Source organism: Colobus angolensis, unplaced genomic scaffold, assembly GCF_000951035.1.
Source record: "Colobus angolensis palliatus isolate OR3802 unplaced genomic scaffold, Cang.pa_1.0 Scaffold2, whole genome shotgun sequence".
In the NCBI taxonomy this organism is placed as follows: domain Eukaryota; kingdom Metazoa; phylum Chordata; class Mammalia; order Primates; family Cercopithecidae; genus Colobus; species Colobus angolensis.
This window is the reverse complement of record NW_012115154.1, coordinates 2,037,703-2,062,439: the sequence shown is the minus strand read 5'-3', so window position 1 is coordinate 2,062,439 and position 24,737 is coordinate 2,037,703. Positions and strand designations below refer to the sequence as shown.

Sequence of the window (24,737 nt, the reverse complement as noted above, 5' to 3'; positions counted from 1 at the left end):
AAGTATATGGTGTGGGGAAGGGGCTGCTGTTTTATTTATTTATTTATTTAATTTTTTGAGATGGAGTCTCGCTCCATCACCCAGGCTGGAGTGCAGTGGTGCAATCTCAGCTCACTGCAACTTCCACCCCCTGGGCTCAAGTGATTCTCCCGCCTCAGCCTCCTGAGTAGCTGGGATTGCAGGCATGTGCCAATAAACCCAGCTAATTTTTGTATTTTTAGTAGAGATGGGGTTTTGCCATGTTGGCCAGCCTGGTCTCAAACCCCTGACCTCAGGTGATTCACCTGCCTCAGCCTCCCAAAGTGCCAGGATTACTGGCGTGAGCTACCACACCTGGCCAGGGCTGCTGTTTTAAACAGGTGGTCGAGAAAGGAATCATTTAGAAGGTAAAATTAAAGCAGAAACCTAAAGGAGGTGAGGGAGCAATCATGCTTTTATTTATGTATTTACAATTTTTTCAAGACAGGGTCTCATTTCTGTTGCCCAGGCTGGAATGCAATAGCCTACAATCATAGCTCAATTCAACCTTGAACTTCTGGACTCAAGCAATCCTTCTGCTTCAGCTTCCCAAGTAGCTGAGACTATAGGTGGGTACTACCATGCCTGACTAATTTTTAGATTTTTTTTTTTTAAAGATGGGGTCTTGCTATGTTGCCCGGGCTAATCTGGAATTGCTGGGCTCAAGCAATCCTGTCTTGGTCTCCCAAAGGAATGGGATTATGGGCATGAGACACTGCACCTGGCCATTGTGTTTTTAAGTATTTCCTGAATCTGTCCACCTCCCTCCATCTGTATTACTACCACCCTAGTTGAAGCCACTACCATCATTCTCCTTGACCACTGACTAGTCTTCCTGCCATCTGCCTTCCAATCCATTATCCATCCTCCAGGGTGATATCTGTAAAGTCAAAACTCAATACTACTTACTTGCTTAAAACTCCTTAGTGGTTATACCAGATCCCTAAAGATAAAAAAAAATACTTATTAATATCTCCTACTGGCCGTTGAATTATTCTCCAACCTTATCTCTCCAAGTCCCCAGTTGTAGTCACAACTACTTTTAGTCCTTTCAGTAAGCATGGAGCTGAACTTTTAAAAACCTTCTGAAGCTCTTTTTTTTTTCTCATTCCATAAAGAAAATAGTGGAATTTTGTTTTTGTTGTAGATTATTTTTTATTTGGGTTTGAGATGTGTTTTAGAGAACTTGGCTGCCTTTAAAAGAGCCATTCATTCAGAAAGGGCAGGTTTTGTGGCAGGATGAAGCTTTCTAATCAGTAAGATAAGAGCTAATCACGCAGATGAGGAATGTTTACAGCTGAACTAAGTCAGGGGCTGCAGCTACACATTATTAATAAGCATGGCCCCAGCTATTAACAGCATAAGCTGGAAGGACTCTAGATCTTGGCATGATCAGAGTCCAAGGCTCTGTATCCTTGGAGAGGGAGCCTGTTTGGATTAGCATCAGGGGTTAGGTTTTGCAGGCGAGAGGGTGTTTCTGGTGAATGTGTTTAGCATCCCTTGTGCTCTGAGGCAGGCTGGGACTGCACCCTGGGTCCTGCCTTGCAAATTTGCATTGAAGTTTCCAAGGACATGTGGATGGCTCAGGGCAAACTCATGCCCATAACTAGGAAAGTGATGGTTAGTAGATGTCCTATTGTGGAGGAGCAGAGGAACTGACACTGCATCTGAAGGGCAGGGCATTTATTAAGGAGGGACAGGATAGCCCAAACTGGGCAGCTCCCTGAGACATGACATCCTTAAAGACCAGACTCAGGCGCCTCCTTCCAGAACACACTTCCCAGAAGTGGCTGTGGCAAAGTTTTCAAGGACTGCCATCTAAACAGGAATAGTGCTGGAGGGTTGGTTAATCAGCATGAAAGGGGTAAGAAATGAGTGCTGAAATTGTTCAACACATGTGGTGGGCTGGTAAGACTTTATGGGCTTTAGCAACTTTTTGTGAATGAATTAAAAAAATAAGTAAACCTAGTACTTGACGGCTATGAAACAGCACTCTGGGTCCTCAAGCACCCAGAACGCATGCAGAACTCTGTCTCTAGATAAAACTAGAAGGTGGGTCTGATCCTGCTGACAGAACATCGTTGTGCTTGCCTCAGAGGAAACTTTCCAATAAGGTGCTGGACAGAGAATAGGGACAGAGAGTGCTTTCTGAGCTGGCTGGAAGACGATGTTTGTGCTCGCTTGCTAATGAATGTTGTCTGTGGACTGCTTATTTTGTAGCATACTACCTGCTAGCAAAGTTGTGAGGAGGAGCCACATTGCTTCCATCTCTGCTTATGGCAGAAGGCTAATGATGTTTACTGAAGGAATTTGGACAGCAGGAATGTCAAACTGCCCTAGATCAGTCCTCGATGGAGGGTGGGATGTGGGGCGAATGATGTAACTACTCTTACTTCCCTTCTGAACTCTGTAGGGTCTGGAACAGTGTGTAAGCACCTCAGGGGCATCCAGGAAACATGGAAATGAAAATACAAGAAAACGATGACAGTTAATACAACTGCAAGATGCAAGAATTTCTATATCGCCTATGAAAACACTTTAATGTTTGCTGTTGTCATAGATGATGAATTGCTCTTTAACTGCCAAGAGGCCTAGTACCTTGTGCTTTATTAGTCTCTTAAAGCTAGCTGAGTTAACAGCATTTAAGTGTCATGTTTCCTCATTTCAAGATTGCAACTTCAAATCTCATTCAAAACCATTAGCATTTACATCCATTGGGATATCAGACAAACACAAAGAACTCTAAGCTGCTGAGGAGGAGGGTAGAAAAATATATTCTTTTCCTGAATCTTTTTCATGTTTTGGTGATTGGGCCTATGTTGTTAGAAGGTAAACACTTACTGCTGAGGATGGGTAATAAATGATACTGAAATAGAAAGTTTCTAAGGAAAAAGGGGCTGGTCCAGTGAGATAATTAGACATCAGGATTTTGGAGCAGGGATGTGTGGCATCTTGTAGGGGGTTTTAAGCTTCAATAACAGCTCATTATTATGGATAGCAGATTTATAATATCTATCTATAATATTATAATATTATACATAGTTAACTATTATAGTTTTATTCTGTTTGTTGGATTTACATAGAGGCTTTCCTATGAATACTCAGAGACACTGAATTAAGACCTATGTATTTGAGCTCACTAATACTATAGGAGTTCAAATAAAGGAAAAAGGTGGATAAAGCAAAAGACACAAATAAACTGGGGGGATCCAGGGTTGCTTGTTGTGATGGTTGAGGCAGGAAATTAAAGAAAAATAAATTAAAAAGAAAGAGAAATAAGTTTTCCTGTATTAGTCTGACTTACTCCAGAGGCAGCAACAGGCACAGCCCAGACCCAGGAAAAGTCTTGGTAATATTATATAATGTGCTCTGGAGACTCTCCCAGCACTCCTTCAACATAAGGAGAAGAAAAACAAATTTTCCTTTGTTTTATGGAATGAGCTGATAGATTCCTATTCTCTGTAACTAGTGACTTCAAGTATTCTGTTTTATCTAAGAAGTACAATGAAGGTCACGAGAAGCCTGAGTAGGCCTGAACTACAGCTGCCTGGGCACCAGAATGAAGGTTATAGGATAAGTCCATTCCTAGACAAACCTAGGGAATGGACATCTAGGTTGCTTGGCAACAGTCATGTGCAATCCTGTCTTTATCCTGCCTCTGTATCCCTGCTTTCATGCCGCTGTGAGCTTGCTTCAAGCTAGCCCATCCCCTTTTATGAAGTGTGTAGAAAAGTCAGGTGCAGTCTTTGTTCCAAGTCCAGTTTTTTGGAGATGAGTCAGCTGGGCCTGAGTGCACTCAATAAAGATTCTCCTGTTTCAACCCGAGGTCTCTCTCGTCCTCCTGAATCCTGCAACAAGGGTTAGTTTTTTATGTCAACTTGACTGAGCTAAGGGATGCCCAGATAACTGGTAATGAATTATTTCTGGGTCTGTCTGTGAGGGTGTTTCTGGAAGGGCTTAGCATTTGAAGCAGTAGGCTGTGTAAAGATCTGTCCTCACCAACGTGGGTAAGCATCATCCAACTTGTTGAAGGCCCTGTTAGAATAAAAAGGTGGAGCAGGGACAAGTCTTTCCCTCTTTCTTTGAGTTGGGACATCCATATTCTTCTGCCTGTAAACATTGGAGCTCTTGGTTCTTGAGCCTTTGTACTCTGAGACTTAGACCAGTCCCCCACTTTCAACTCCCCAACTGAGAGTTACACCACTGGCTCTACTAGCTTTCAGGCCTCCAGACCTGGGCTGAATTACATCACCAGCTTTCCTGATTCTCCAGCTTGCAGATGGCAGATTATGGAACTTCTCAGTCTCCATAATCATGTGAGCCAACTCCCATAATAATTCTGTCTCCTCGTCTCTCTCTCTGTCTTGCTCTGCTCTCTCTTTTATACACACACACAAATATGCAGGTCTTCAACTTATGATGTGTTCAACAGGATGTAAGTCAAGGAGTGTTATTGAATGAGTATTGCTTTTGAACCATTGTAAAGCCAAAAAATTTTACATCAAAACATTGTAAGTCATGGATCATCTGGATATGTAATTCTAGGGGTACAAAGATTCCATGTATCTGCTGAGTTCTAACAAAGTAAGAACAAAAAAGTCAAGAATATTTGTTGTTCTTCATTTATTGTTTGAGATATACATATATGTATATATATAAAATTATAGACAATAGTTTTTTCTGTTTATATGTTAGATATATATTTATATATTTTTGTTTATATGTTGGATATATATATCTTAAAGATACACATATATATCCTATTGGTTCTATTTCTCTGGGAAACCCTTGCTAATACACTACTTGAGTGAACAACACATACTTGTTGCTTCTGTCTTTAGGACAGACATGTACTGACTGAGGACTTGTTGGGAAAGCACTATCTTTTCTCCCCCTTCAGCCTCAAAATTTGGCTCTTATTCTCAATCCTCCACTGAACTAGATCTCTTTAAAGTCAAAATTTCATCCCTCATTAAAATTCCCTTGCTCTTTCTGCTCTCCTCACCATGATCAGCCTCTTTGTTGTGTGTATCAGTCAGGATAGGCAGGGTTATGCTGCAGTAACAAACAATCTCAAAATGTCAATGGCTTTAAACAACAAAGATGTATTTCTCACTTACCTCATGTGTCCACTGCAGGTCAGCTGGGGCTCTGGTCTGCATCTTCCTCCGTCTGGAACCCTAGCTGAGTGAGTGGTCACTATCTGGAACATTGCTGGTCATTGTGACAGAGGGGGCACTGAGCTCTGGAGGGTTTCACACAGGTAATTAAATGGCTTTGGTTGGGAAGTGACACCCTTCTACTCATAACTTGTTGGCCAAATAATCACATGGTACCACCCAAACACAGAAGGGCCTTGATATGGTTTGGCTGTGTCCCCACCCAAATCTCATCTTGAATTATAGCCCCCATAATTCCCACATGTGGTGGGAAGGACCCAGTAGGAGATGACTGAATCATGGGGGCAGTTTCCCCCACAATGCTCTGTGGTAGTGAATAAGTCTCATGAGATCTGATGGTTTTATAAGGAGTTTCCCCTTTCACTTGGCTCTCATTCTGTCTTACCTGCTGCCATCTAAGACATGCCTTTTGCCTTCCACCATGATTGTGAGGCCTCTCCAGCCACGTGGAACTGTGAGTCCATTAAACCTCTACTCAGTCTTGGGTATGTCTTTATCAGCAGTGTGAAAATGGACTAATACAGGCTCAGAAATGCAATCCTACTATATTCCTGGAAGAGGAAGAGCAAGATATATTGAGAACCTAATGAAAACCTCAGACCTGATTTCATATAATGCACTTATACACCATCACCTCAAATCACCCATATTGTATGCATGTAATTCTAGAGGGTTCAAAGATCCCGTGTATCTGCTGTCTGCCTGTGGAGGCTGACAAGCATACCTTCATCTCAGCCCTCACATTGATTCTGTAGCTCCACTTGTTTCTCAAGACCATGGTCCAGTTCCATTTTCCCAATTAAGTTGTATTTGACTAACGATAGTCTACAATTGTTACTCGTTTTTCTGAGTTCCTCAGAAACCACTCAGTGAGCTTTCAGTGGTACACTGGCTTACGATACTCCATAGTGGATTCATGTGTGTTGCTCTGTTCTTTCCATGCAACAGTCATGTCTCTGAAGGCAGGACTTTGCCTTCTATCCCTCTACTTGGCAGTCTAACAGCGTGATTCACATGGGGGCTCCCAAATGCAGGACCCTGGGAATGGTAGTTGAGACCTGGATGCTGGTCCTGGCTCAGACATGAACTAGGCATCCCCACTCTCTTCTCTTGGGCCTGCTCCCTTTGCTCCTCTGGCTCCTTTGAAAAATGAGATGGTTGGGATGGAAGCTCTCTCAAGTTATATCCAGTTCTCTGAATCCAAACAGGGTAAGTTATTGTGAAAGTAATTGATGCCAAACCCCCACCCCAAATTAGGATAAAAGATCCCCACTGCCACCCTGTAGGGTTACTCGGGGATTGCTCTTGAGTCCAGGCTCTCTTTATCCTCAGAAGTCTGGTTAACAAACTTCTTGTTTCAGGGCAGAAAAAAAAAAGGGTAGAATAAGAGAGGGGAGGGGAGAGAGAAAACTTATCTTCACTCAGATACTCCCTCCAGCAGCCTATTGTTTTGAAAGATATAGGCCCAGGAAAGGAGGCTTTGCTCTCCCGGTGGCAGAAAGGAAAAGAGGCTTTGGCGTTGGGAGGAAAGAGGAGAGAGCTGCCCAACCTGGAGTGTTGGATCCCCCAAAGCTGGGAAGAGACAAGGGCTGTAGCGTGCACGGGAGCTCCAGGGCATCTAGCTCACAGTGCCCATGCGGGCAGGCCCTCGTGTCGGGTAGCTGAGAGGGATGCCTGTGGTGGATGGACACTGAGGCTTGGAGGTCCCCGGAACAAAGCCTGGGCACACTGGAAAGGGCTCTGTGTGTGGAGCACAGGGCCTGAGGACAGCACCAGACAGTGTTTAGAGCCTTCACTGTGTCGCAGAAGGAGCACGGGGACAGAGTGATGAGGATGCCCTGATGATGTAGCGCTCACCCTGCTCTCCTGACCTGCTTCAGCAGCAGGGTGTTGGTGCAACCTGAAGAAGGGGAGGCCTCTCCCCAAAACCCCCATCCTCGGCCCGTGAGGAATTCACAATGACTGGAGTCGGACTTCTGCTGAGAATGGTAAGCGGGGGCTCAGAGCCAGATTTGATTTTTAAAAATTAAAAAAAAAAAAAGAATGTGACATTTTTCTCACCTCAATTTCATAGAGCAATTTGTGAACTTATTAGAAATCCAGGGGCTGACATTCCTTAGCAGAGGTAGAAAGAGTAACAGCAAACTCAAACCCCAGGCAGAAGGCCATTACGTCTGTGAAGGTCTGGTCCCTAAAGGGTACTGGAGCCTTGAGTTAATGAGATGCTCATAATATGCTGGCAGGCAATGAGATGCAAAACCCTCGCTAATAGCTAAAATGGAAGCAGGCTTAAGGAGCCAGACACTGAGGGCAGTCGGCCTGTGTGGGGAGAGGGCTGAAACAATCCTGTAAGATCAGAATATCCAGTTCCTATGATGAGGACATCCGGTTCCGGGGGCCTTCAGGTGTCCACATACAGCAAGTAACAGTCTTGGGTCCACCCTGCCATAGCCTGGGCCTTTCTTTGTTTTTGTTTGTTTTCTTGGTTTTTTTTTTTTTTGAGACTAAGTCTCATTCTGTCACCCAGGCTGGAGTGCAATGGCACGATCTTGGCTCATTGCAACCTCCATCTCCTAGGTTCAAGCGATTCTCCTGTCTCAGCCTCCTGAATAGCTGGGATTACAGGCACCCACCACTATGCCTGGCTAACTTTTTGTATTTTTAGTAGAGATGAGGTTTCACCATGTTGGCCAGGCTGGTCTCGAACTCCTGACCTCAAGTGATCCACCCGCCTCAGCCTCCCAAAGTTCTAGGATTACAGGCATGAGCCACCATGCCCAGCCTAGCCTGGGCTTTTCTAACCAAGAAGCGTGGTAAGCGGGGTTGCACTCTTACTACACTTCAACACAGCAGGCTTTCTTGACAGTGTGTCTGAAACTCCTCAAATAAACAGACAAGATAATATTATTTGTTATGTATATATAACATTTATGACATGCCAGGCACTGAACGCCTCTGTTGGACAGGAGCTATTAGTATCACTGTTATCCCATTTCAAAGATGAGGCAACTGAGGGCATTTTTAAGCACGTGTAACCACATCAAAAAAACAGCATGTTCAGGAAGGTTTCTCTGACCTCCCCCCGCCATCCCACTTCTTTCCCCTCTGAAGCAGGTCATAAAACCTAGGAAGACTTTTCCGACCTTCCCCTGAAGCAGGCCTAAGACCCTCCTGTGAGAAACCAGGCTGGGTGATACAGCAAGACCCTGCCTCTAAAACACCGCCACCACCATCATAAACAACAACAAACCCCACCCAGGTTTAACTACTTCTTTGGGTCTTTATTTTTTTTCCATGTATAAGTTACATTAAATTAATATGCTTTCTTCTTCTCGACCTGTCTTTTTTTACAGGGGTTCCAGCCAATGAAGCTAAGATGGATAGAAGGAAAAGATAAGTTGCCTTCCCTACAAAGGCTAAGGCAATATGTTGAACCAAGATACACCAGATTCTAGAACCTGAGCATTTAGCCTCAGCCTCTCGGGGTTATCTCCAGTCTCCAAGTGGCTGGGGTCAGCCCCCGAACCAAAGGTTTGTGTTTCCAAGATTTCTGTCAATGTACTGGCTACAGGGATGGGCTTGGGTAGCTGGGGGTGGAAGAGAAGCAGAGAGGAGAGTGGGCAATGCTGGCCCCAAATGTGTCCAGAAATGGTTCCTGCTGGAGGTTACAGGAGAGGACAGGGTGAATGGATGAGTCGGACTACCACACAGTGTCACTTGGGGCTCAAGTATAGCATGTGAGAGTCCCTGCCTTTGCCACACTACACAAGGGGGTTTGGCTCAAAATAAGAGCAGAGGGGGTTTCCGTAGCAGTGAGAGAAATCTAGCGTAATTGACTCCATCTTGCTTCTAACCCCCGAGCAAACTGCTTTTGCTCATTCCTGCGTGTAGCCCCAGCTAACTATGGGAGGAATTCAGTGTGTAGCTTAACTTCAAAGCAAGGATGATAACAGGGCCTTCCCCAAAGTAACCCCCAAGGAGATAAGGAGGGCATACAACCAAGTAACAATGTTATGCTAAAGACTTATAGGAGCGCTGTGACCTGACCAAGGATAAAGAAGTTATGAAACTCCCTCAGACTCTTGCTGACACCCAGATGTCTGTGGTCACCTGTCACCTCCTGACCTTAACCCCCTCCTTGTTCCCTTTACCCAATATAAAAAGCAGCTCGAGATTCATACCTTTCAAGATGGTTCTTTAGAACACCAGTCCGCCATCTTGGTTTGCCAGCTTCCTGAAATCAAGTCACTTTCCTTTATTTGGAAAAGTCTTGTCTTATTGGCCGTTGTGAGATGAGTGGTATGAGCTTTGGATTTGGCTATGGTTCCAAGCATGAACTCTGGTGTTGGGCAGAACTGGCACACCTACCAGATCTGGTGCAAAGCCCTTAATCTGAGCCTTAGTTTCCTCTGTAACGTGGGGATGATAATAGTATACATCTTGTCAGATTATGGTGAGGATTAAATGAAATAATGTGGTAAAGCATTTAGCACAGCACCTGATACACATGAAGGGTTTCATAAATGGTGTCTAGAATAACATAGCAGCAATCACAAAATAAAAACAACCACAAAAACCAGCTACTAATGGTTTCCTGATCTCTCACACACAGTACATAAATCCTTGTGTGAAAGAAAACTTGAGCTGGTGATAATTAAATCAGTTTGGGATAAGGAGATTGCCGGGTTTTCTGTTTGGAATCAGGTTCCTGCTAGAGTATCTATTGCAAAGTCAGCAGGAATCTGAGGTCATTTTTCTAAATGGGATCAAGGAAAATGGGAACTGCACTCATCTGAAAACACCTAACCTCCTTTTTTTTTTTCGGGTTATTTGTACACACATAAGCGGTCACGTACATCCTAATAGTATGCATGTGGCTTTTACAAATTATTGCGTTCTTAGGTTCCCGGGGACTCTTGCTTCAGGTGTGTAAATGTCCTGGCAATATTTTTAATTACAGACGTGTCTTTGGCCCAGACATATTAAAACGGCCCCTCCCCACATCGTGTAGTTTCATCACACTCACACCTGCCTCCATTAGCAGAAATTCTCTCCTGGTGTTTGTGTCTTAGTTCACTTTTAAAGAAATTTCCAGCTCAGTTCCAATGGCTTTCGCATCTCATTACACTCTTGATAATTAGCTCTATCTCATTACGCCCCAGCCCAGTTGGAATAGGATTAGTTGTTTTCAGGTGTAAACCTGTGGTGTGTATCTTACTACACCTCTTCAAAATTCCAGGCAGGCCTTCTGCCTCCGCCAAATTAGGACAACTACTTCCAGCTGCGCACAGTTCATTACACCTCCATTTCAGGAAAAACCTCTGCTGTATTCCACATCTGGTCACATGCTTATTAATTATGTACTTCTTATAACAACTGTGCCTAATTAGGACAGAGTTGACACTTTGCCGAGCCTAGTGATTCTTTATGTTTTCTTGTTTTTGGTACCTCATTACACTCCCTCCAAATTATGTCCAATTTGTTTTACATTCCTGCCACATTAAGACAATCACTCTCAGGTGTGTGTATTTCAGCATTCATTTTGCTTTGGAAAGCAAAATTGTGTTGACTAGGACTCTCCTTATTTTCATATCCTGCTACAGGGACAGCCCCTTGGCTGGTCTTCTGATCACATCTGCCCTGAATGAAATGACTCTGGTCTCCTTCATGGTTACTGTGGTCTCTGGTCTCCTTCATGGTTACTGTGAAATTTCTGTGCCCTGGTCCTAGGGAGGCAGCCACAGCTACACACCAGAGCAAGAATCCTGAATTCAATGGCCTCAGTCCGTTCATAAAGGCTGTGGGGGTGAGAATCCATTAGTTCCATCAAGAAATGGTAAAGTGGCCAGGTGTGGCGGCTCATGCCTGCAGTCCCAGCACTTTGGGAGGCTGAGCTCCAGGGGTTTGAGACCAGCCTGAGCAACATGGTGAAACCCCATCTGTACTAAAAATACAAAAATTATCTGGGCATGGTCTGTAGTTCCAGCTACTCGAGAGGCTGAGGCGTGAGAATTGCTTGAACCCAGGAGGCAGAGGTTGCAGTGAGCTGAGATGGTGCCACTGCACTCCAGCCTGGGCAAAAGAGTGAGACCCTGTCTTGAAGAAGAAGGAGGAAAGAAGAAAGAAGGAGAAGGAGGAGGAGAAGGAGGAGAAGAGGAGGAGAAGAGGAGGAGGAAGGAGAAGGAGAGGAAGAAGAAATGGTAAAGGGTGAACTGCTAGGGGCGCTAGCCAGTGGGGCATAGTGGATCGTGAGAGTCTTAAGCTTCCAGAGAAGCAAAGCTCAGAAGAGAGGGCACAGAGTCAGGCTGAAGATTCGAGCTGTCTTCCGAAATGAAAGGGTGGTCTCAGAGAATCGAGGTGGGAAATAAGGACTCTGGGAAGGGTATTTCGGAGAGGAGTTGTAAGAAGCCAGTGGAAGTATAAGCTTTGTGTCACAAGGGGCTATCTCTTTTGCCTGCCATTGCTTGACTCCCGTATCAACCTGAGCTGTAACGGGCAATTCTATCTCTTTGACTGACTGAATGCAAGCATTAATGCTATGAAACTCATGGATATGACTTGACAGTAAGTAGCATCAGGGTTTGGTTGCCAATTCAACTTGTCTGTATTGGAGTTTTTCCTCCTAAGCTATTTGAAACATAAATAAGGACTGTCAGGCTCAGAAAACATTCAGGCAAGAATAAAGTCTTGGAGAGAGGCTGGGGCTTCTTGGAATGGGGTTACTCTGCAGAGGGCAGTAACTGCCAGAAGAGGGTCCTACCAGATTAGCAGTAATGTAGTAGACGTAACAGTACCTAAGGATGGGCAAGACACAACCCCTATGTTAGTCCATTTTCATACTGCTATGAAGAAATACCTGAGACTGGGTAATTTACAATGAAAAAGAGGTTGAATGGACTCACACTTCCACATGGCTGGGGAGGCCTCACAATCATGGCGGAAGGTGGAGGAGCAAAGTCACATCTTACGTGGCGGCAGGCGAGGAGAAATGTGTGGGAGAATTGCCTTTTATAAAACCATCGGATCCCATGAGACTAATTCACTATCACGTGAACAGCACTGGAAAAACTCACCCCCAAGATTCATGAACCTCCTACCAGGTCTCTCCCACGACACGTGGGGATTATGGGAGCTACAATTCAAGATGAGATTTGGGTGGGGACACAGCCAGACCATATCAGCCCCTTTCCTCAAGTAGGTCAGAAACAAGCAGGAAAGCTCATGAAAAGCCTCTGCTTTTTCCAGTGCGGTGTCACTGGCTGTTTCCAGAGTAAGGGCTGTAGCAGCTCAGGCCTGGTCTCATCACTAAACTTGAGCTGATATGGACATACTAAAAAATAAACTTGTCTTTCAGAGCCTGGAAGCAGGGCTTGTCCTCTTACAGCAAGGGCAACCTGAGTGAGGAACCAATCCTTAACTAACCATTGGGATGAAATCAGTGTGGAGGGGGAAAACGTTCTAGTTGGGCAGTAAGATTTTCAAAACCCTACTGTGAGGCGGGAATAAAAACACTGTCCTAGGGTAAGACCCTGAAAAAAACTGTATTAATAGAGCAGGTAGAAAGTGCCTGTGCGTTAAGGGGCACAATATCATCCAAAGAGTATTTTCATTTATAAATGAAAAGGTATACTGACAGGCAATAATATGATAGCTAAAAGTAACCACAAAATGTAGAAGAAACCACTACCTGCATGTCTGAGAACACAATTTGCCTGTGTGTGGTTATATATATGTGTGTGTATATATATATATATATATATATATAACATAGTTGGATCCCAGCTGACGAACTAGTACTTCTTTTTCAAGGAATTTATTCCACGGATGGCTAACTTGGAAGAGATTCTTTCAGTGGTTTCGGGGCCCTTGGGTATGGAAGAAAGGAAAGTAATATTTATGACATGGGTTGCTGTGAGGACACAATGGGAACACATGCTAAGTACCAGAGAGTAGATAACAGTGTTAGCAGAAGGAAGTGCTCTCTGGGAGCTGCTGTTCTGATAACCAAGTCAGATGACATCACTCCAAAGCCTTCCTTCTTCATGGTCATGTTGATTTCCCATCTCAGGATGCCTCCTACTCCTGTGGGCCTTCTCCATGGTGCAGTGACTAGTGACATGTCCCCACCATTTGTACCTCTGTATAAGAATGAGAAAATGGTTTGCTTTGTTTCCAGCACCCCTTCTGGTAAGGCCTATTTCATTGGCTTTCTTTTTGAGACGCAGTCTTGCTCTGTCGCCTAGGCTGGAGTGCAGTGGGGCAATCTTGGCTCACTGCAACTTCCACTCCCGGGTTCAAGTGATTCTCCTGCCTCAGCCTACTGAGTAGCTGGAATTACAGGTGTGCACCACTGCACCCAGCTAATTTTTGTATTTTTAGTAGAGGTGGGATTTCACTATGTTGGTCAGGCTGGTCTAGAACTGCTGACCTCCTGATTCGCCTGCCTTGGCCTCCCAAAGTGTTGGGATTATAGGCGTGAGCCCTGCACCCAGTCTTTGTTGGCCTTGTTATCTGCAATAGCACACTTAGGGAGAGGTCTTCATGCAAGAACATTATGTAACTCTGTATGTGTTTGGTGGGCCCTGTCCTTGGCAGACCCTGGCTCTCTTTAGCTGTTTCTGGTTGGTCAAGGCTGTAAACAGCACAACAGTCTCACAAAATACCCCTAAGTAGGATCAAAATGTGGAAATATTCACTGTGTTCCAAAGGCATGTAGGTTCTGAGGTAGCCGCTGACTATCTGCTGAGTGTGTCACTGGCTGTTCTTTACCTGTGGAAGAATAAAGACTGATGTGCCAACCTTCAAAGAAACTTGGATGTCCTAAATGTCTTGGAAGAGTCCTAGAGCCCCTTTTCTGTGCAGAATTACCATTTTCAGTCCCGTCATTGTAAGCAGAGCAGGGATTTCACTTTCCTAAATGTTGCCCCGAAGCAGCTCATCTGCCATTTTTAGGTTGGTTCTCAGGGCTCTTGACATTCTGCTCAATCCAAACCCATGTCTCTTTCCACACCCCCAAAAAAACTAGTCTGAGCACTCTCAGTCCCACCCTGGCTCTGCAGCCATCACTGTCACCAGTCGGGGTTCTCCGCCTGGAGTGGACAGGAAGAAAAAGGAAAGGTACAGAATCAATGCTGGGGGTCATGGCCATGAAGAAGCAGCTTAGGCAAACCTAATGTCCTCTCATCCCCCTTCTCCCACCACTGCTTCTAAGGTAGACTATTTCTCATGGTATTGTTTAGGGCAGTATGTTTTTCCACAATTGTCTCCTACAGAGATTCTTCTTCTTCCCAGTTAGGCCCTTGGAGCCTACATTCCTTCCCACCAGAATCCCCTGGAACCTCCAGCTGCCCAGTGAATCCCCTTCACGGCAGCCCCACTGCCTGACCTGATTCTGACCCAGCCCTGAGTTTAAGCTGTTGGGATTTTTGACTCCAGTCCAGTTCCCATACTCTTAGATAATAAGGGTGTCCTCTTCATCTATCCATTTGCCCCTGTGTGTGGCAGCATGGAGCACATATTATGCTTCTGGGGAATATTTGCTGAATAAAGAACACCAGAAAAATAACATGAAACATTTAAGCTTCTCAAAACACTTTTTAATATTCCATTTTCCCATCAAGACCGAAGTTGTACAAACAGGTATAAAATCCCCCACCTTCAGGGTGTGAGGCATCACTGTGTGTGGTCAAAGTCCCTCCTCCTCCCCTTTCCACGAGTTTTCAAGATGTGGCCCAGTCAGTACATTGCTGCCTTCTGTGACCTATGAACCATGGCCAGCAAGAGGACTGGGGACATGGTGAGGTCCAGTGTGCCAGGAACACGGTAAATGCCCACAATGCGGGGGAGAGGACAATCCAGGGACAGGTTCAGCTGGAGGCCACACAGAGGAGAAATGTCGCTCTGTCCCATCTTCCCTGCATTCAGCTGAGCTCAGACCAAGTGAGCACTTAAGAATCATTTACTCCCAAAGGACGATTCAAGTGAGATGAAATGTTCTCTAACCATTATTTTCTCAGAAATTAGGGCGGTGGGGAGCGGAGGGGTGGGTTGGAAATCAAGCAGATGGTTGAATTGCCTTTCATTCCTCCATATTTGTCTAATTGTATGGCTCTTGGTTTTTATATGGCAGAAATAAAACATAATGGCAATAAACCAACCTACAACCTGTGTACAAGATATGGCATACAAAACTGTCCCGGGGACTGGGATCAAAAGACTTCTATTCCTAGCCCTAAATTAGAGGTTCTGTTTTGTTAGGGAAGTTTGTTGTAAACAGCAGCTGAGAAACCATTTATTTGACTGTGGCAATAAAGACAGGCGGCAATGCACAGACACTTATTTCATTGAACTGTAAATGGATAAGGTCAGGAGAGGAAAAATCCTACTGTTTATGTAATAGAACCCTACTAAATGGTTTTAGGAAGGGACCAAAACTTAGGTAGCAGTCTACTTTCCAAGGCTGGAATGATATATATATATATATATAGAGAGAGTAATAAATGAAATATTAGTAACCCATCCACTCGTTTTTCAGAGTCCAGCAATTTGATACCACGTTCCTCCCTATCCCACCCTAGTCCCATTAGACTTGACTGCATTAAAGTAGTTGTTCAACCAAAACAGTCAGTACTATCGCCTTCCTTTAGCATTTATATGAAAAGTCAACCTAGAGAGAAAAAATCTTTACACCTCCTCTCCACTAAAGCAACAGTGTAGAGAAAACTAAGCTCAGAATATACCAATAACATACCAAGGGAAAAATTGAGTGTGACTGAGAGGACCCCAGCTACCAACCGAAGTAGGCCCTGCTAAACAGTAGTTATCTTCTTGTCCTTGGTGGCTTGCTTGATGGCAGCCTGCTCGCAGATGATCTCTTTGAGCCGCTGCAGCCTCATGTTCTGGGTGGTCAGTTCCCCCACCCCTGTTTGGCTGCGGTGCAGCAGGGTCAGGGCGTGGATGTACTCCAGCTCCGTGTACTTCACACCCTGGTCCACCACCAGGTTCAGGAGCTCGTCAGCTGTGTTGTAAAGCATCTCGTAGTACTGCCTGAGAAAGCAAGAGAGAACACTGCTCACCAGCTCCACCATTGGTAACATCCATCTCGAGGGGACATATATGCTGTCTATACATTGATTCCTCTGCTTACTTCATAAAAATTGATCAGAAGGCAGTGTTCTAGGCCCCACCAATAGAATAAAGAACATGACAGCCACAAGCTCTGTCCTTTGGAGCTCATAGGAGCTCTCCTCAGGAGAAGTCTAGGTGAGGACCCAGGGAGGCTGCATACCTTTCAGTGGCTCAGCTCATTCTACATTGTTTGCTAATTTTGCATTTACCTTGGGAGAAAGGAAAGAAAAGTAGGGGTGTAGCCTGAAGGAGAGAACAGGTTTTTGTTAACAGGTTTTTGTCTCATTCAATCCCTCATTCATTCATTATCCATTGGAGGTTTTGTGAAATACTGTACATGGTTTTCTGCTCCATAAAGTGGGTTAATAATAGTACCTACCTCTTGGGGTTATTGAAATAGTTGAATTAATTAATACATATAAAGCACTCAGAGTGGTGGTGCTTCATAAAGATTAACTATTACTATTAGAACTATAATGATGCTAATGTGTGATAGTAATGTGATAAAATTAATAGTAGTATATAAGGATGGGCAAGACACAGCCCCTTTCCTCAAGTAGCTCAGAGACAAGGAGGAAAGGTCCTGAAAAGCAGAGACATAAGGATTTCAGTGCTGCTGACCAAGTTCATTCCCATGCACTGTGCCACTTACCCCTCACTTCACCCAGGGGCTACACCTGCCTTTTCCCAGACACAAAGACCAAAGCATGGAGAAGTTAGAGGGCTTGCCCATGGCACAAAGACAGGGACTGACTATGCCAGGATCTGACTCCAGGTTTCTGACTCTAAGTTCAAGACTGTTTTTTCATGGACACTTGACAACTCACAAGAATATTCTATGTGCCGTAAGTGAGGTCCTAGTACCGTGAATTAATAGCAGAAGAGGAGAAATTGCACCATGCTGAGGGGATGATGTGGGGCTGAAGAAGATGTCCTATGGGTAAGATTCTGTCAGGCAGGGCTTCCAGGAAGGAAATTCTAGTTGGAGGGAAGAGCATGAGAAAAGGCATGGATGAGTAATCTGGTTAGACTGGGGAGTGCAGAGCAATAGCAGAAAGTCCTGGGATAAGGCAGTTGAAGCCTCTGAACATCAGGCTATGACTTTAGAACTAATTAAGCCAATAAAGGACTTCCTTTTTCCAGAGATCAGAGGTGCCATTCAAAGTTGTGCTTCTGGAAGATTAATGTGACAATGGAATGCAGAATGGTCTGGGAGGGCACTGGTTACAATTCTAGCAGAAAGAGGAGGCTTGAGAGCCACTTAACGGCAAGGCCATTGGCCTGGGTGGTGGAGAAAGACTTGTGCCTGTAATAGAAATGCGCATTAGAGTGATTCTTCAATGCAGCGAGAAGATGAAGGTGGGAGTCACCTTCATCCCACCACTGGGATGTGGAGAAGTGGAGAAGACGACCACTCACCATTCTCTAAACCAATACTGTGCCACTGCTCTCTCTCAGAGTCTACTGTACTCTGAGGCTGTGACTTGCACAGCCACTCCAAATTACCCAGGAGGTCAAGTTCAGCACAGACTCTGAGCCAGCAAGGCTTATCACAGCTTGTCAGCGAAATGAAGAGTGTTACTCGCTTCTCTCTGACGTGAAGGGTAACTTTGCCAAGATTGAGGGGACAGAACCAGGCAGTGCGCTCAAGGCAACTCTTGGGGGCGAAAGAATCTTCCAGACCAAACAGGATCAGTGGCTCAGAAATCCTGTATTATTAGACTCAGGGCCGTGAATTTGTTTCTTTCTCATCAGGAATATTTTGAAGAAAAAGAGCCTCCTATGGGGAAATGAAGCTATCCTTGTAAGAAATACATTCTAGGAGCTCCATAATTTCAGGCCTGTTTTACTGAATTGCTGGTGCAAGGCGGATGTGGTCAGGAAGAGTTGCGGTGTCTTTTCACACGGTTAGCTTTTCCTCCTGCTAAGCCTCCTTTTCTAACTAACACCCTCTTTTAAAAAACAGGGGAAAGAATAATCTCTTCTGAATGTTCCCCAAAGAGTGGCAGAAATTCAAAGGGCTCTTTGTAGATTGGTAAGTTAATGAGGATCTCCTGGGAGCAAATCGGTCAGCATCCTTGTGTATAGGGGGCTAATTTTTTTTCTTTTTGAGATGGAGTCTTGCTCTGTTGCCCAGGCTGGAGTGCAGTGGCACAATCTCGGCCCACTCCAAGCTCTGCCTCCTGGGTTCACACCATTCTCCTGCCTCAGCCTCCTGAGTAGCTAGGACTACAGGCGCCCACCAACACGCCTGACTAATTTTTTTGTATTTTTAGTAGAGATGGGGTTTCACTGTGTTAGCCAGGATGGTCTCGATCTCCTGACCTCGTGATCCGCCCGCCTTGGCCTCCCAAAGTGCTGGGATTATAGGCGTGAGCCACCGCGCCCGGCACAGGGGGCTAATTTTCTATAGTGGTTTCAAACGATGTTCATTTTGGCATCACGGAACCAGATATATAGCAATCACTGGTCGAGGGTGACCCTGAATATAGACAGAAATGCTTGGTAGAAGAGGAGAAAAAACTCCACTTCCAGAGGTGTGAGACCCCAGTATCAGCTACAATCAGTAAATCTTTCGAACTTTCATGTTTCGCATAAAACTCACATGAGCTTTGCATTCTACTCCTCAATGTATCTGCTGTAATTTAAATACACTGTTTCTAAGAAAAACTTGATGCTGCAGGAAGATGCATCATATTAATATTTATCCTACAGCTTTGCATGTCCCCTGGCTCTCACTGATATTGGCCCCTATTTTGAGAAATGATGCCCTATGTCATCTAACTCTGGTTCCTGTAGATACACAGGTGAAGGAGAGAGTTGTCTATTAATGGAACTTCCTAAGAGTATATATTTTTAAAAATTGCCCAAGAAGAGCTCATGCATGCATTGAGATTTACCAAATGAAATGAGAGCGAAGCTGGGGCTCACGATTCTTTTAAAGCTAGAAGGAACTTGAAAGCTGCGGTTTCTAGACTAGCAGTTCTTGAACTTCAGGGTACCTAACTAAGAATTACCTTGGGGTGCTTATGAAAAGTGCAGATTCCTGAGGCCCCATCCCCAGATATGTGCTTTTTAAAGGTTCTGAACCAGCCACGACTCAGCCAGACTCTGTTTGGCAGACGAACAGTTACAGAACTACTGTCTCCTCCAGCCAAGGACCTAAACACATCAGGGAAGGCTACAGAAGCAATAAAAGGTTTGTGATGCTTTTCACTGAGATTAAACCAAAATAACTGGATTTCTTTGTATTAGGATGTTGGTATTTTTATCATTTATCTTAAGAAGCAACACTGAACCCATCATGCCAGATGAAATTGGATTTCTTTTGAAAAATCGGATGAATTGTTTCCAGGGATACTGGCTGGTTTTCTACAGAGGCCGTTGTTCCACGCTGGGAGCAAACAACAAAACAAAGATGCCTGCATTTCTACTCCTGGATCGTCCAGTGTGATGAGTGATAAAGGGCATGCTGCTTAAGTCCTTAATGTTTCAATATCCTCTGTGCAATGAAGACCTTTATAAATCCCAGAATGACAGTCTGAAGTGGACTGAGAGACTAAGAGTCCTCAAGAGCCTCGGATGAACAGTGCCCCTGAATTGCAAAGCGAGTTATTCAACAAAATTGACAGGTAACTGATGGTGTATTTTCTATCGTTATGGAGAAAAAATTCCTCCATAACCATGATGATATATTAGATCATAAAGAATCATAAATATTTAAAGACAGAACAAAATTCATTTATCTTTCAGAATGGTACCCAGGGGCAAAGATGACTAAACTGACATAGCAACAGTTTCACTTGGAGGTCGGGAAAAGATGCTACCAGATGCCTTGAAGAGAAAATAGAAAAATGCCCCAAACTATACCATTAGAATGAGCTTCTATGATAAACACTGACAGACTGAAATGAAATCATGTCACCCAATAGGGATAAGTAATTTATCAACACTTATTGAGGCCCCAGGAAATTGAAAGCTTGGTCTTCATTACTGAGCATTAAAATAGCAGTCATGGCTTCCAGGGCAACACGTTTTCTATTTGATGACACTTTGCTCCGGCTGCCTGGATGGGATCAGTGAATGCACATTTGATTGAGACATTTTCTGGCTCAGGGCTTGTAGCCCTTCACAGCCTCTTCATAGCCTACAATATTCAGCAGCCAGTTGCTAGATGTACACCAAATACCTTATTCTGGAGACCAAAGAGTTTCATGTCACCCTGGTGGATGGAACGTTCTGGAAGGAGATGTGTGCCTTGCTGTGGTTTCTCCTACCCTTTGCTGTGTGCCTTTGAGCAGCAGTTCCCAAAGTATTATGAGCAGAGAGGGTGAGGGAGTGGAGCGACAGAGAAGTGGAGGTGTGACTTCACAGACTGGTCTCATGTGCAGAGTCTAGAACATGACAATGTTTATACTTTGTTCTGGTGCAAACAGATCATTTTCTCTTATCTTCCTCATGTTTGCTTTATCAACAGACTGTTCTCTGCGGCTTTTTCTTTTGTGCTTTATTTTAACGGTATTGCACTGCGACTCTTTCTCCCCCATACATTCTGTTTGAAAACATTTCTACCGGAAGGAAATGCAAGGTATTTTGGAAAGGTGGGCAGATCTTTTTAAAGTTTTAAAATAAAATTTTATCTTCCTCTGATTGGAAAGTTAATACACATGCCATATAGAATGTATGGGCCATAGAGAAAGATTTCTCAGAATTCCATCATAAAGATAAACCACAGTTTGGCGTATTTTCTTGTAGTTCGCCCCAACCACATGTAGGGTTCTAGCCAATTTTTTTCTTATAGTTGAAATATTTAGGTTGAAACACAATTGGATACTTCAATTGTTTCCAATTATAAAGACTTACTTTCTCAGGGATAGATTTCTAAAAACAGAATTAGTTAAAAGATAAGTATGTTATTGAGGACACTTGACAATGCTGCCAAGTTGCTTTCTAAAAAAGCTCTATCGATTTATCCTCCTATCAACAACATATGGGCAGCATCTAACTCACATTCTTTTGATTTGCATGAGGTTGAACAATTTTTCATTGACTTGTTTTTAATGTATGTAGGTATGTGTGTATGTATAAACGAATTGTTGGTATCTTTTGATCTTTGAGTATTAGTGCTTTTCTGACTTCTCTTTAAGAGCTTTTCATAAATTTTCATAAACAAGAGGCCAGGGAGTTTCCTCATCCCTGGTTCTACCTCCCACGTTGGCATACTCAGTGCAAAAATTAGTACTGTATCTCTGAAAGTGATTAGAAGTTTCAGTTCCCTGCTTTGCAAATTGAGGGAAGAAATATTCACTAACATAAACTATTCTCACCCATGGCAACTCTTGTTCCTGAACTTGTAGGTGTTCAATAAACTTTGCCTGTAGGGGTGACAGCAAGGCCCTGACTGGGGAACTGTACAAGGTCCCTGAGGAAAGCTTTGCCTGTTGCCTTCCTTTACTTTGTAGAATTCAGGTCCTAGATCCCGGGATGCAAACTGTGTTTTAAAATATATAGCTACATCTCATGCTGGGTTTTACAATCTGTCTTGATTATAGAACATTAATAATAATGTCTAGCTTTTAGGTGCATCCTTTTAAATAGGTACTACAATTATCTACATTATACATATGAGAAAACTGAGCTCTACAGAGTATGAGTGATTTGTCTAAGGACTCAAAATGAAAGACTTTGAGCCCTGTATTTACTCTAAAACCACCTTAATACAAAAATATTTGAAACTATAAAAAGCAAAAGAACTGAAAAGAATATTTTTATCGCTGACTCGTTTGAGTCTTGAGTACACAAATATGAATTAAATAAAATTCCCATACTCAGCTCTGCCTTTCATTGTAATGCAACGAGCCAGTATTGTGGCGATTCAAATTCGTTTGTACAAACTTTGCGGTTATATTTGAACAACACTGGATTTCATCTGGGAATTCGGTGCTCTAAACCAAGTAATGCGGTCATGTTGTAAATTTAACACTTAATTTGGGAGTTTACAGGAAAGATTTTTTGGCTTTTTAATTTCTTTTTATTTCTTTTATTTCTTCCTTTTTTGCCCCTTCAAGCTGGTAATGGATGAAGTAACCTTTCTTTCCAAAAGTTGACTGTCCCTCTGATTCAGTGCATTTTTGGGGAAGGGAGACAATTATTTTCATTGTAAAGACTTTCTCTTGTAGTCCTTCCCAAGATAAAGTTCCAGTATTAATGTCAACAAATGAATTATGTGCTGAATCTGACTTTTGAAATACAAATTTGAGAGGGAGAAAAATTGAGCTGAATAAAACTTTGTATTGACTGTAGCTCCCAACATTATTTTTAGCTAATATCTACAGCATTTTGAGCACTTTAATAAAAACCCAATGGTAGACAGTTCACTAAGTTGTCAAGTGAAGCAGTGAACTCCTGTCTTCTCCACCCACTCAATGGTACCTATGATAACAACAGGAAAATGAAAAGAGAAAAAAGAGTAATCCATAAACCAGATAATCACCCCATAAATAATTGAGAGGCCATGGTTATAGCACAACAACTTAGTGAGGTAAATATTTAAGAGATCAACTAAACTCAGATTCACTACTAACTAGCCACGTGACCTTGGGCAAACACCATCAGCTCTCTGGATCTATTTCTCATGTCCAAAGCAGAAAGGTTACAGCAGATGCTATATAAGCACTGGCATTTTTGGATTTTAAACCTTTACAGCATCCCCTGCTTGGTCCTTTAAAATCATGGGGCTCCCATCAGAATTAGCTGATGCTGTTTTTCTTCAAGCAATGGTAGACAAGAGGCAGCAGCAATTGATTTGAAAACTCTGAACAAGTGTAATCTCAGCTCAAATGGACTTTCCAGACCAATAATAAAATGGATGGTAATCTGTGTGTCAGAAGAATAAATTAGTTTATTAAAAAGTGTAATCTAATTGCTCTTACTTGTATTCCCCTTCGAAGAGCTTAGAGTTTATTACAAACATGATTGAAAATTCTAATTTAAAATGAGCTGAAGTTATTTTCATTTTAGGAATGAGAAAACTAAGGTAGAGAAAAGCTGAATAATTTTCAGACAGTTCATGGCACAATTAGGTGTATATTCTATATTGGGGTAGTGTTTTTTTTTTTTTTTTTTTTCACTTCTCATAACAGATTGTACAGGTTTTTGCTGTGATCAGGACATGCTAGAAGTAAAGAATGGTCTTTAGAAAAGATACTGCCTATATTCCCTCAGCTGGTGGCAGCAGAAAATCATTCAAGAGGTAAAGATAGCCTGGGAGTCTGTTGCTTTAAGGTTTGCTTGGGCTTCTTTGATCGGTCATCTACCTACCTGTTTTTTATATATAGTGACACACGCACGCACCCACCCTTTATCAATGGCGCTATCCTTAAATGGCAGTTACCAGTTACCTCTTGGCCTTGTTCTGATAACCATCACGCCTCGGCAGTACAGCAGGGGTTGGGCTCTCCTGGGAGATGCTGAAAGTTAAAATCAGCTGTTTCACTCCTCTCAGGAACGCATCCTGACATTTTTGATAGACAGCAGCAGCTAGAGCCTTGCTTTATTTCTCATCAGAAAATAAAACCACTTGAAACAAAGAAACTCCTCCAGGACACCCCATCAGCGTCGAGATGATGACACACTCCCAGGCTCGGTTACAGTCACTGAAATGGGGCTAAAATTTCTTTTTGTTTCCTTAGCTAGCTAGCAACTTTGCTCCCCGCCTTTGGAACACGTTCTAAATTTATAAACATCTATGGCTGAAATGTCCTCTTCAACAACTTAAGGATTCATATGTCACTCTCCGCTACATCAGATAATTTTCTAAATTAAGTTTTCTACAACAGGGCTGGAGAAAGATCTGCATTTTAAATTCAGTACAATTAAAACTGTGTCTCTTTGGTCTGGCACTGCCTTTGGTCAAACCCTATTTGTATGAATAATTATTCAGTCCATTAAGAAGTCTGCTCAGCTCCTTCTCCCATTTTGAAGGTTTTAATAAATATTGATCAGGCACATTTCTGTTTGCACTTGCCAAGACAATTCTGATGGATTCATCTTCTGATGTTATCAAATAATGAAATATGAAAGAGTGAATAGAATTACCCTCTTGTTCTGTGATTTTTTATTTAGGGTCTTCATTTTACTTTCATAATTGTGTTTGTCTCATACTTCTGTAAATGTTCTTTTGATTATCAAAAGGTGAGTCCAGGTTAAGGAATGCTATTCTGGGCTGAATATCACTTTAGAGTCTTTTCAGTTTAAGAAAATAGTTAATCAAAGATCACTTTAGAGAGTCTTTCTGATTTTTAAAGACAGTTTATCTAATATCATAGGTTGATAAAAAGGACATTGTATTATATACTTTGGTGACCACAAAGCTACATATCATTTAACCCAATTAGCACAAGACTCTTGTAG

General features: G+C 43.1%; 1 protein-coding gene across 1 annotated transcript in view; it reads right to left on the bottom strand.

Annotated features, from left to right (window-relative positions):
- Nucleotides 1–14,772: 14,772 nt before the first annotated feature.
- Nucleotides 14,773–24,737, bottom strand: part of EXOC4 (exocyst complex component 4) — an 826,169-nt gene continuing 816,204 nt past the window's right edge. The window contains exon 18 of the mRNA XM_011941218.1: nt 14,773–16,244. Within this exon, the coding sequence (XP_011796608.1) occupies nt 16,007–16,244 (238 nt within the window). The 3' untranslated portion in view covers nt 14,773–16,006. The remainder of the gene's footprint in view (nt 16,245–24,737) is intronic.